Genomic DNA, 13,577 nt, shown 5'->3' with positions numbered 1-13,577 from the left:
GAATGCAATAAGACACGCAAACTATTAACTAGATTTTGTCGTGCGTTACGGCTCTACGCTATAAACTGTTGGTGGCAGTAAAATCCAATGCCTGAGATTTGCAATGCAAAACGAATGGCCCTGAAATGCCAACTTTTTCTTTTTCTATCTGAGATTTATCAGGGTAAATATAATCTGGCTCTAGTTTGTCCAGCATATCTGCATAGATTACATTTGCAGAGCTCGATCCATGGAGTTTTCTTTCATTTATCTCTTTTTTTTTTGGGGGGGGTACACCGTACATTCTCTTTAAAACATATACGGTCCTTGAATGGTTAATTAGTAGTAATTCCTTGGGGATTATGCAAATATAATAATCTAAGAAAAATTATTTTATTAACAGTTAGTGAAAATTTTAAATTTTAGCAACGAAATTAAAGAGTTATCTTATAGCCTTTTGAAGTACTATATTAAAAATAAAAAAAATATATAAGAATAATGAAACATATGATAATATTCTAATATAACATAATTTATATTCTAATGTCATAAGTTTGATAGTCTTCACATGTTGGATGATAGTAGGATAGTATTAATTAAGTATAATATCTAAATAAGCTTTCAAATTTTATTTTAAAATGCAAATAAACTTTTAATATTTTGTTACATGAAATTAATGTTATAAATTTTTATTTTATTGTAATTAGAATCTTGATGGTTTTAATTTTTTTAATTGAATGATTTCATTTATAAAATGCTTACTTAGATTTATTTAGACGAATTAAATGATAAATATTTAAAAGAATATTATTTTAAAATTTTAATTAATTATATATTATTCATCCAATTTTAAGATTTAATGAGTATAATTACAATAAAATAAAAGTTTATAACCTTAATTTCATGCAACAAAATATAGAGAGTATATTTGTATTTCGAAATAAAGTTTAAGGTTTTATTTGGATATTAAGCTTATTAATTATCCAAAACTTTGTAAATTTTAACTAACATGTCAATTACTTACTACCCTAGATTCTCTGTTACATTTATATCAATTTAATCCTCAATGTGTATGATAATTCCTTTTTAGAGATGTAATCGAGTTTATTTAAGTTGATATAGTGAAAATTTTGAATTTGAGCTCGACTCAAAATTTGTTATACAAAATTTAATGCAAACTCAATTAAATTTTAATTTTCAAGTTTGAGCTTCATTCAAGATAAAAATCGAGCTATTCTAACTCACTCGATTAAGTTCGTTTATTGAATAAAAAAAAACTTAATTCTCATATCCGACTTCAAACATTATTATTTATGTTCAAACTCGAATTGATATATATATAAATAAAATAATAAATTTTGAATTAAAATAATAAATATATATATAAATATAAAATTTTAATTAAATTCGTAAATCATTCGAGCTGAATATTAAAATATTTAAATTCAATTCACTTATTAATTTGAACTATTTGAATTTAAATTTAATAATAATTAAATCAAATTTATGACGTACCTTGATAACTTATAAACATTATATCGGCACCCCTTTGGACAAGATATTAGTTATGGGCTCCTAACTTCTCATACCAAAATTTAATGGAAGCAGAAAAAATAATTTTCATTGAGGACCCAGGAGTTGAAAAGGATGTGCCGATGTGCCACTATGTGTTAATGTGGCCCAGGCTATGGAACATTTTTCTAGACTCTAAATTAATTTCAAAATGCATTTTAAATCTGTTTACATTAAAAACTATTGAACTTTAATGCTATAAAAGTAATTTATAATATTTACAAAAAATAACATATAATCGAATTTTCTTTATCTAAAACCATCCGTTCGAATTGAATATAAACATTCAATTTTTTAAAAAAATGTTATTTTGCCTGGTCTCAATCATATGACACCAACTTTTTAATTTTGTTTATGAACTGTTTTTAATTAAATTAAATCTCGAAATTTTAAGATAAATGAATGAGTAACATCAATAAAGTTTCTCTGATGTTATTGACTTAGTTTGAGAGATTTAACATAATCTTAATCAAGGGTAAAACCACTTAAATAGGGTAGGAAGGACAAACAGTAAATTAAATTAAGAAAGGGTTCGAATATTGTACTTACTATAATGGTTTAAAAAAATTTTGGGGGATGGCCCTGCCTGCCCGGCTGCCCCTCATTCGCCTCTGGGCTTAATCATATTTCTTGACTTTAAGCCAAATTTAACTTTGGATCTGGCTCTATCTTTTTATATATCCCTCCTACCTGGGTCGAATTAGTCTTTTACATCCTAGAGAATCTCTTGATCCCATCATCCAAAACCTGGTGAAGTTTACTCTTCCATTATTTGAGCCAAATTCAAATTGTAAACACTAAACAAAAATCAATCATTTTCTTAATGATGACAAGCATGAAAAGAAAATTTAGATTAAAATTATCAATCCCACTTGTCATACATATATACAAAAGATAACCACTATGGCTCTTTTTGCCTTTTTGCTGTTTGTTGCTTGGGTTAGGGATGCCAATTGGTTGAATATAAGTATCTTATTTTTTTATTTTTATACTATATTTATTTTTGTATTCATATTCAATAAATATTTTAAATTTATTTTCATTTTTGTTTCTATTATCATAAATATTTAATGGATATAAATAATTTTCATATCCATAACTTTTTTAAAAAATAAAAATAAAAATATATATTTTTTATTTTTATCTTGTATATTTAAATAATTTTTTATAAATATTTTTTAATATATATTTTTCAATAAATATATATTAATTTTAATTAATCTAAAATAATAATTTATATCATTTAATAAAAAATTTATTTACTAAATAAATTTAAATGTATATATAAGATACAAATAACGGATGATTTTTATATCATTCATTCTCATATTTAATACAAATTTAAAATTATATTTATCTTTATATTTGTAATGTAATATTATCTAATTTTTAGTCGAATAAAAAATTAAATTTTTTATTAAATTTAGATAAAATTAACATTTTGAGCCACTTATCCATGATTAGACAATGAGATTTTTCACTTTCCAAACTCAATTTCTTGATCTTCCTTCTGCTTTTTGTACGATTCTTCATCTTTATATTACAGTAATATTATTTTTGAAAAAAAAAAACCATTAAAAAGAAACAAAGAAAGTTTGTTCCTTACAAAGAAAGATTTGCCTAACGCGTATGTTGTTAATATATTATTTATAGTAATAATTTTATATCAACTGTATTAGTTGACAATTTTATTTATGATTTTTAATAGGTCTGTCCGACACTGGGTTTAATCCATCAGGCTTAGATAACTGAATTTAAAAAATATATATTAAAATATTAAAATATATTTTAAAATGACCTCAAAATTCTAAATATTAAAGTATGTTACGTTACTCCTTAGCAAAATTCTAATAAAAATAACAAAATTTAAAAGAAAATTGAGTTATTAATCCTAGTCAATTAATGACTTCAAGCAGTGTTACAGTTGGTTTTGCATCAAGCCAGACTGTACCTTTTTTTAATTGACCTTGCTGGCTTGCTCCCTCCCCCATTCATGTCTGCACCACAACCCATTTTTATTGGTCCACGTGTCGTTCCCACGAATCTCGGCCGAAAAATTAAGAACGAAAATTCAAACTCCGAGTCATCCTTTTTCCACTATATCTTTGAAAACTCACCGCCCCCCGGATTTCCTTTTCTTGTGCTCTATATTTTCAATTTCCCTCTCCTTTTGTTTCTTTTAACTTGTATGTCCCCCTTAATTTACCTAATCTCTGCCAAAAAAACCAGCCCAATCTATGCCAAAAAAATCAGCCCCCCGAACTCCATCTCTCGATTCTCTTCTTCAAATATAGATCCCCAAAACAAGAAAATAAAAAGGAGTGATCAGCAATTGATATAAACAGAGGAAAAGCTGGGGAAACAGAGTGTTACCGGGGAATGGGGATATCGTATGGGATGGTGGCGAGAGAGCAGGTGGTGTTGGCAGAGTTCAGCGCAACGCAGACGAATGCGAGCACGGTAGCGAGAAAGATATTGGATAGGATGAAAGAAGCAAATAATGATAGCAATTCTTCGTTTTCCCATGATTGTTATATTTTTCATGTCAAGAGAACCGATGGCCTCACGGTTCTTTGCTTGGCCGATGATTCCTCCGAAAGTATGTAGCCTATAAACTCATTCTTTTTTTTTTTTTTTGTGATCCATTTACTGTTCTTTATATATATAGAAATTTTATCAAATAATTATTTTGGCTATCTAATTATGCAAAAATAATTATTTGGTTCCTAATTTTTTTGGGATAATTTTGAGTTTAGATATTTTATTTCAGTGATTGATACAACTGCAAAAAGCCCCATCATCAATCACGTCAACATTTATTGTCATATGTCAATTCATGTGACAATCAAATGCCACGGTTGATGATGTGACAACCAAAAAAAATCCTCTCCATTTTCCCTCTCTTATTGCTTCTAAAATTTTAAAAGTTAAAAGAACAATCAGTTATCTGTCCAAATCCGGCATCGGATTATCCCAGTAATTTCCATTTGTCCATGTTGAAAATCCATCCAAAACCACATTCGGACTCCTCTTAACTTCTTTTTCAACTTTTTAGTTTTCTTTGAAAAACTCATGAAAAATCCAAATCTGCCGTTACTCCTTTCGATGTTCTCCGACATTGTTCACTGTGGAAAACCCTTCTTTTTATTTTTTTTAAATTTCATAATTTTTAATACAATATTATAAAAATAATATAAAAAAATTATTAATATATTTTTAAAAATATATTTTATATTTGTTTATATTGACATAATTTTAATATGATATAATTTGTACGATATATGCATTAATTAATCTAAATATATGATATAATATAAATAATATATTTAATTTAATTTTATCGACTATATTTAATAATTTAACATATTTTATATTTATTTTAATTTAACATAAATATATAAATATTTTTTTAATTTTTTAATTATGATATTTAATTAATTATTTAATATCATATATAAATTATTTTAAATATTTAATTATGATATTTATTTAATAATTATCATAATTTTTTTATATTAATAATATAAATATTAATATTAATCCTATATTAATCAGCACGTGTACTGATATGTGATAATAAGTGCTGATGTGGCAACTTGATAGCAGAGTCAATAATCAGGTGATCGAGTGATTATTTTTTAAAAATAAAGTCAAATTGGTTAAAAAAAAAAGATCATGGCTAAAATGGTCCAAATAAAAAATCAAAATTCAAAATAATACTTGTTCATCAAAATAGTTTTTATGCCAAATTTCATTGATTTATCTCTCATTCATTTAATTTATGCCTTATATTCCATCCCTTTTAAGTTTAAAAGAGTGTCAATAGTTTTCGAACAATAGTCTAGAAATATAGTCTCAATTAAATGTATGATAAATTTTAACAAAGTGTATGTAATTAATTGATGTGTAGGGAGAATCCCTTTTGCTTTCCTGGAAGATATCCATAAAAAATTTGTTAAGACATATGGTCGTGCCATTCATTCAGCTTCAGCGTTTGCCATGAATGATGAATTCTCCAGGATCCTGAGTCAACAAATGGACCATTTTTCGAAAGATCCGACAGCCGATAGATTAAACCGTTTGAAAGAGGAAATGAGCCAGGTACTTGTGTTCATTCATCATTGTTTCTTTCAAACATCCTTGAATTCGAGGTTTCAGGATTCCATTTTCACAATTTAATACATATAGGTGCGGAGTGTAATGGTCGACAACATTGAGAAACTTTTGGAGAGAGGCGATCGCTTGGCGTTGCTTGTTGAAAAGACTAGTACAATGCAGGGGAATGCAATTCGATTCAAAAGCCAAGCTCGTCGTTACAAAAATGCTATTTGGTGGCGAGATTTTAAGTTCACGTAAGTATTGCTAAAACATATTTCGCTCTTTAACGGTATTGGAATCATGCATTGAATTCCATTTCAGTTCCGGTAATTTCAAGTATATATTGTTATTGTTGTTTTCTTGCAGGGCGACATTGATATTAATGCTTTTGTTGATCATCGTTTATGTTCTGCTCACATTTTTTTGTAATGGACTCTTTTTGTCGTCCTGCTTTTATGCCTTGTAAATTTTTTTTTAATATATTGGTGGTGCTATTCCTGGACAATTTGGCCTTCAAATTTTCACATGTTTAGCGGGCTGCCAGCTGCATTTCCGTAAATGCATGTAAAGTTATAAAGAAAAACTTTAACAAAATATTTTAAATAAAATTCTTAAAAATTTTTATTAAAAATAATTAAATTAAAATTAAAATTAAAAATCAAAATTAATAAACTAAAAAGTTTTATCATAATTGAATTAAGTGTGAAAATTTTGAAAATTTTTAATAAAATTTGATATATTTTTAAAATAGATATTTTTAGTAAAAATTTTAATAGAATTTTTATTATTAATAAATATCAATTAAAATTTAATTATAAATATTTTTTTTAATAATTTTTTACATTGAATTTTATTAATCTCTAATTTTAAATTTTTGTTAAAATTTTTATTAAATTATTTTTTAAAAAAATTTAACGAATTTCATTTGAAAATTTCATTTAAGATTTTTCAATGATATAAATTTAGATATCTTGGCGTAAGATACATATTTTGCTAATATTTTTTGTCTAAACATTGATTTCACAAAAACATTATATTTCAAATTTGAGTTAATAATTTATATATTTATATCATATTAAATATGTATAAAACATAAAAAAATTATCGTATTAAATTAATATTGAATATTAAATGTAAAATATATATTTTAATTTTTTAAATTTTTATATAATTTTTAAAAAATTAGATGAAAATTTTGTAAGAAAAACCAGTTGATACCATCTTGATTATCGACCGCATTATGTGACCAAGAAAGCAGCAACACCAAGTTGATCCAAAAGATATACGAATCATTTATTATTGTCAAAGGCACTTTGGGGCAACGAGAAGGCGTCGAACTAACCACTGACACCATATAAGACGTTGGCAATATCGCATTATCAAACGAAAAAACTTCGCTTAAAATTTTTTTTTAAATTTTTTATATTCGTTAATTAATTTAAAATTAATTTGAATTGGATTTCATAAAAAAAAAAATTATTTTTATATTTTAAAATTTTAAAATTAAAATTGTACTTTAAAAAAATAAAGTTTTTAATCACTCAAATCAATATGTACTGATAAAAACCTTCGCTCTAACGGTACTCCACTCTTGAGCAACAGGATGATGCTGAGAGATGCCATGAAACTTTCTGTGTTGTAAAGTAGAAAATAATTATTTTGAATTTGATAGGGATCGAGTATGATGGAACTTCCTGCTTTGTGCGGCTTTGGCGGACACTGGGGTCTAGGGTCCAATACGCGACCCTAGGGCAGTCACCTGCCTGAGAAATTGAAATACAAAATATTTTTAAAAATTTTGTGGATTAAAACAGTTAATTGTTTTTTGTTACGAAATTTATTGTCATGTCTAATCTTAACGTCATCTTTACATTTATATCTAAATTGCATACATATTTTTATTACTTATTTTTATTTTTTTATTGTTAATAAAGAAGATAGGATAAAAATATATAGAAAAAAAGTTAAATAGTAATTTTATTAATAAAAAAGGGTTAAGCATTTGGTGACCATGGCGTGACGTTAACATTCCTTTTTCAAGCCCTAAATAAAATAAAAAATAAAAAAAATGTCGATCAGATCTAATTCGAAGCGCAGACCCACACGATACTCGGTACAGTGCACACTTAACTCTCTCTCTCGATTGTACGGCCTCCTATTTTTCGATTATTATTTAGGTAAAACAAAACAATTTCCCGATTATTTTTCTTTCATTTCCTGGATTTTTGTTTAAACAAATTCCTTTTTTTTTCTTGTCTCAATTTGTTGTCGTTGAACAGAGATTTAGTGCGAATTTTGGAAATTCCGGGAATTACGTCAATTTATGGGCTGGAGGGATAAATCGGCCCAGAAGGCTTCGATGACTATGGAAAATCAAGTGCAATTGCAATCATCGTTTCCCGCTACCAAATCAACGAGTGAGGCTACTTGAATCCTGGTTTGCGGTCGAGATGGCATTTTCGTAATAATAAAAACAATGGCGAAAAGAGAAGGATCGGGTTCTGGGAATTTGAGGTTTGCTCGTCCAACGGTTGCCGAGAAGCTCTGGGATGGGTCCCTTCAGCTTAATTCTTCTGTAACTGTGTCGGTCGTTGCCTTCTTCAAAAGGTTATTCATCTACTTCTTTGCTTTTGAAAACGATTAGGCTTTGGTATTAGAGATTTTCAATTCATTTGTTCCTGTTTTGGTCCTATGAAGATGAAATTATATGGTTTCTGCTATGCGTGCCAGTTGTCTTTAAATCAGTTGAATTCCTGTTAACTATTCTGTTCTAAGAATCACTTCAAAAGATTATTTGATGACTGTATTTGCAAAGCTCCCAGAATCAGGGCTGATAAAAATTTAGGCTGAAGTATTCAAAAAGCCTTGAACTAAAATTAAAGAATCATCCAAGCCTCTATCATTTTACGGCAATCAATTAAGTCTCAAACATTATTTCCAGCTAATTGAGTCTTTATTGGATGAAAATTGGCTAATTGCCATCACCAATTTTCACATAATGAGGGCTCAATTGGGTGAAATAAATTATTAGGGGTTCAATTAGTTGCAATAATATGATAGGGGCTTAGATGATTATTTAATTTTAGTTCAGGGGTTTTTTTTTATATTTAAGCCAAAACTTTATAATTTTTATACCATGCAAAAAGTCAAATATATCAAAAGAAGAACAACTCTGGTTGGGAAATTTTACAAGAGTTCAAAAACAAGAGCAATTTGGAACCAAATAAATGAGCGAAAAATCACAAGTTAATTAGTTGACTTGTTGCTGATTTTTCTTTATCTATAAAGGCATAGAGTGGAATCGTCAAGAGAACTTTTTCCCAGTAATTTCTAATGGATACCTAAATTAGAAAAGGAAAAACAAAAATAATCAAATTGATCAGAGAGATCTTCATATAAACAATGCTAAATTTGGTGTAATGTAGGATCAAATTCTTTTCATGAGAGAAAGGTCATGTAATTAGAGATGGACATGAAAATTAGACCATTTAACATTTTAAAGGTACAACTTCATTAGAATTTGCACTGGAAACCCTGTATTATTGGTCATTTAGATATGGCATGAAACTGAAATGGATATTTGTCCAACAACCAATATAGCCATTTGTTCATACGAGGCAACAAATGATAGAATGTACAACCATAACTCTATTCAGTGGGGAAAGAAAACTTGAATGAGCAAATTAACTGTCATTAATTTAAATGACCCAAGAATTGTGATCATTAATCATTTGGTATAATAAAATATTTAACTAGGTAGCCTTCATGATGTAAAGGTTTGAGTAGCAAATCTTCCATAGTTAACCTTGTTTATGATGATTTTATTGTTTAGCGGTGAGAAGATGCCTGATATCAAGTGGTCTGAACTTGTACAAGTCAAAGGAAAAGTTAGACTAGAGGCTTTTGAGAAATATATTCAAGAGCTTGCTCGCTCACGCAATAGAGGGTTGATGGTAAGATATAGTTTGCTTGAGTTACTTTCATCAAATTCAGATTATGAAGTGCATAATTTACCTCTATAAAGTTTTATTCAAGATCTTCCTTGCCTTAAATAACCAGGGTTTGAATTAGATAAACAGTTTAAGTTCCTTAGCACAAAGAGTTTCAATTGCTTGCAAAAGCTAAGTCAATGTCTGCTACAACTTTTAAGACATCTTTTCAAATCTCATTTGGTGAAGAACTGTCATTTGGAACCCCACTGCAGAGGGTGGAGGGAGAGGGAGAGAGATTTATTCAAAATTAAGAACAGTTAATTTTTATGGCATACTGTTTCATTTATAAATGAAAGGGCCAAAAGCCTGAGGTAAAGACTGGTGGCAGCCCTATAGATGTCTTCTTTGCACTTCTAATCTCAAGTCTCAACTCTCAGGTATATATGTGTCTTTTAATGAATAATGTAAGCATAGTGATTTCTGAAACAAATTCACAAGTCATTATTGAATCTTCCTCAATAGCAAGAAAAACAGTAATGGGTAACATGTTACTTTTTAGTTTTTTAGTTTAGGGTTAGCTTGTTGCTAATTAGATATACTTTTCTTTCAATTCAAATTTCTGACAGATTAATGCACTTATTTTCAGGTTGTATCACTTTGCTGGAAAGAAGGATCTTCTAAATCCGGACTGGCAGGCTTGAAAGAGGTAGGTGGGTTGAAAAAGAATATGAATATGGTCATGTAGTGCCTGAACTGCGTTTTGAGGATTTCTGATCCATATATTAATTCAATCTTAACAGATTGCAAAAGGGTACGAGAAAGGGGAAAGAGTTGGGTTTGCTCAACTCTCGCCAGGTATTGATCTTTACATATGTCCTCGCAGTGATGCCATAATCACCATACTTGCAAAACATGGATTCTTCAAGGGCATGGCTGCAGTTGAAGACAAGCAGAACTCATTGGTGGGTTGTGTTGTTTGGCGAAGAAATCATGGACCATCAAATTCTGTTACAAGGAAGCTTGAAAGAAAGCATTCTTCCTTGACAGAGCAACCTCTGAACTCCCGCTCTGAACAAAAACTTTTGGAAAATGACTTGCCTTGCACACAACCAGCTCAAGAATCCCACCTAGCCACATGCACAAGCATTGGGAGTGCTATAATCAATAGAAATGAAGGTGACAATGTGGTCAGTAATGATATCCAACTTGAACTGCACAACTCTCCTGCCAGTGCTAATCTCTTGCTTACAACTTCTGCATTGAGCAACTTCTCAAGTACTTCGGAAGGACTTCAAACATCCTCATGTTCTAACTCTGTCTCTGTCTTCGGACCCAAGGAGCAGTCTTCTGAAAGGGGAATGTCTCTGACAGCTAACGCAGGAACAGAGAAACCTAAATCTGGTTTGGGACTTCAAAATCCTGTCTTGTCTCTGCCATCAGTCATTACAAAAGTGCACACACCTGCTATTGACGATGATGATCTTCCAGAATTTGATTTTGGGGCTGCCTGTGGTATATCTGAAAGTCTAAGAAATAAGGTTTTGGATACTGCAGTGTTCGACAAGAATGTTTTCGTTGAAGGATTAAAGAAAATTGTTGGGTCATTGCCATTGACTTTACCAACTATACAGTCACTACCTGCTCCACATAAAAGACGAGCAGAAAATTTCCTTCTTCCTGAGTTTCCATACGATGCTATTCTGAACTTGCCTCCAGGAAAGAAAGTTTGTGAACATGATCAGATATCAATGTTACCAGCTTTAGAAATGAAACAGACCACCAAAAGTGGCACAACCTTTACGCCTGTTATCACTACCATAGTTGCACCTCAAAAGAATATTTTTGATGATGATGATGATGATATGCCTGAATGGTGTCCACCAAATGTAGAGCTTTTGAAGCATACATTTCTTGAACCAGAAAAGGTAGTAGCATCTGTCTATCCTACTTTATCAAACTCAAAGTCAAGTTCATCTCCAGGTCATCCAGGCCCCTCATTCTGTTCTTTAGCTACCCAGTTGCCTTTTTCTACCCGAAGATCCAATTATAGAAATCATTGGCCAATAACTGCCTCTGTGAAACCAGCACAACGAAGACAAACTGATGGATACATACAAAGGGCTCCGAGTTCTTTGATGGATTCCAATTCCAGCGATCTTTTGAGGCCACCCCTCCACACTCCTGGATGGAGGGGCAGGGGGCGATGAAACACGGTGACTGAGATATATGCGAGGTGGTTAAAGCATTGTATAAAGCCTGTTCCAAAGGGGGATGACTTCAGAGAGGCTATAGGAGAAATATGGATTTGTAAATAAGCAGTTAGCTGATGGGCAGGTTCATAAGTGGACATTACAGTTTTTCAGCTTCTGTTTGGTTTTCTGCATTTTAGATATAACTGTAAAGTGTTGTTCTTTTCCGTCCTTGTCATAAAGGTTGTTCCTACTGCTGGTTTAATTGTCACTGCTGGTTTTCCAAACTCAACTTACGGTAGCCTTGGCCAAAATCAAATTTTTATGGTAGCACGGACAACATACCAAAATTTCCCATCCAATTTCACCGGTTCTGGTATTATGATATTATAGATATAGAAAACTTATTTCGCCAAATATGTTTATTATTGTTTGAATCGGCTGAGTTGGTTTATATAATTATTTTTAAGAAATGATACCAAGCAAAGGTTGAGATTAAGATTCAAATTTCAGTATTTATAATTTTTTCTTTTGTTTTCTGTTATACCAAAATTTGAAAAATATTGTTTAACATATTTTATTTTTATTGATATTGGTTTTTGAAAGGTTCAATTCATATTAAAACCTTAATTATTGACTTAAATTTCTGTTAAGGCATTTTTTTAAATTTAAAAAAAAAATAGAAATCCAATGTATAGATTCATGTAATTATGTAGGTGTAAAAATATGAAGTATAGCTAAATGAATGGACTCGGTTCTCCGAAAATTATTTATAATATATATTTATAAATAATTGTCTTGGTTTCAGTAGGACTTCAAACATCTTCCATTTCTCTGGAAATTATTTTGATTTTTTTAAACACTTATTTATTCAAAATTTTAATTATATAAATTTTCATAGGAGAGGAATCAAGCTACAAAAAAAAAGTTTTACACCTTTTATTTTTTTTAATCATTGATTTTAATTCAAAAAGAAAAAAATATGATTTAATCTCATCTATTGAATCTATTAAAATTAATAATTAAAAAAAGATATAAAAAATTTTTTTATTTAAATTCATCCTTTTCCGTTTTCATGTTTTTTGTTTGAATCAGTAGTATGTTTAACAGGACTTTGCACTAAAATTTAAAATGAAATTGGATCTATATAATGTTTACAAATTTGATTGGAAAATTATGTAATAGGATGAAAGAAAAAATTTTGAATTTGTATGTCATCTAAAAGTAAAATAAAAATCCAACTTTAGATTTAAATTTTCATTTCAATTCATTATAAAATAATATATATATATATATATATTTACAACCAACCCAAATTGAACAAATAAAAAAGCTTTCATGCTCCGGGCATTTTATACGAAGTTCTTTAAGAGAAGATTTTAGAATCTCTCAATAAAATTAAAATTTGCTTACTTAGTAAAAACCTTTTTAGTATTTATTTGCTGCTATTACCCTCAAACACTCTTTTTTAAAATAGGCTAAAGGATAAAAAATGTTCTTATATTATATAATTCAATAATTATTTAAATTTTTAATATTTTATTACAATCAATTAAGTTTTTAATTTTTTATTTCTATTCAATTGATTTTTTAGATTGACGAAATCTAATCATATTGTAAAATTTAATCAATTAATATATGAATTATAGTAAATTAAATTTTTAGATGAATTTTAGAGAGAGGAGGAGATAAAACAAAAAATAAAAAAAAATTTATTTTATTCAATTTAATTAACATATATATTAATTACATCGTGTAATAAACTTTTAACTATTTTATTAATGTCATATGAAATTTTATTTTAGTT

General features: G+C 28.9%; 2 protein-coding genes across 3 annotated transcripts; both read left to right on the top strand.

The window, feature by feature from the left end:
* The first annotated feature begins 3,655 nt into the window (after positions 1 to 3,655).
* LOC111300297 (vesicle-associated membrane protein 711-like) lies at positions 3,656 to 6,154 on the top strand. Its single transcript, XM_022895933.2, has 4 exons — positions 3,656 to 4,150; positions 5,462 to 5,652; positions 5,740 to 5,903; positions 6,016 to 6,154. Exons 1-4 carry the CDS (start codon positions 3,931 to 3,933, stop codon positions 6,113 to 6,115), a joined length of 675 nt encoding a protein of 224 aa, XP_022751668.1. The 5' UTR covers positions 3,656 to 3,930; the 3' UTR covers positions 6,116 to 6,154.
* A 1,524-nt stretch (positions 6,155 to 7,678) lies between these two features.
* LOC111299029 (uncharacterized) lies at positions 7,679 to 12,041 on the top strand. Of its 2 annotated transcripts, none has more exons than XM_022893903.2 (5): positions 7,679 to 7,762; positions 7,929 to 8,256; positions 9,482 to 9,602; positions 10,228 to 10,287; positions 10,382 to 12,041. In XM_022893903.2, exons 2-5 carry the CDS (start codon positions 8,126 to 8,128, stop codon positions 11,786 to 11,788), a joined length of 1,719 nt encoding a protein of 572 aa, XP_022749638.1. In that variant the 5' UTR covers positions 7,679 to 7,762; positions 7,929 to 8,125; the 3' UTR covers positions 11,789 to 12,041. The 2 variants fall into 2 exon arrangements, with proteins under 2 accessions (XP_022749638.1, XP_022749637.1); XM_022893902.2 differs by having other exon boundaries at positions 7,699 to 7,826.
* Positions 12,042 to 13,577: the final 1,536 nt, after the last annotated feature.

The sequence above is a fragment of the Durio zibethinus genome, chromosome 18 (genome assembly GCF_047325235.1).
Source record: "Durio zibethinus cultivar Kanyao isolate XHJ-2024 chromosome 18, ASM4732523v1, whole genome shotgun sequence".
Classification (NCBI taxonomy): Eukaryota; Viridiplantae; Streptophyta; class Magnoliopsida; order Malvales; family Malvaceae; genus Durio; species Durio zibethinus.
This window is presented reverse-complemented; position numbering and strand designations above follow the sequence as displayed.

Coding starts and splice junctions, on each gene's coding strand:
- LOC111300297 (XM_022895933.2), top strand. CDS start 3,931: ATGGGGATATCGTATGGGATGGTGGCGAGAGAGCAGGTGGTGTTGGCA. Junction 5,653..5,739: donor TGAAAGAGGAAATGAGCCAG/GTACTTGTGTTC, acceptor TAATACATATAG/GTGCGGAGTGTAATGGTCGA. Junction 5,904..6,015: donor TGGCGAGATTTTAAGTTCAC/GTAAGTATTGCT, acceptor GTTTTCTTGCAG/GGCGACATTGATATTAATGC.
- LOC111299029 (XM_022893903.2), top strand. CDS start 8,126: ATGGCGAAAAGAGAAGGATCGGGTTCTGGGAATTTGAGGTTTGCTCGT. Junction 8,257..9,481: donor GTCGTTGCCTTCTTCAAAAG/GTTATTCATCTA, acceptor TTTATTGTTTAG/CGGTGAGAAGATGCCTGATA. Junction 10,288..10,381: donor GACTGGCAGGCTTGAAAGAG/GTAGGTGGGTTG, acceptor CAATCTTAACAG/ATTGCAAAAGGGTACGAGAA.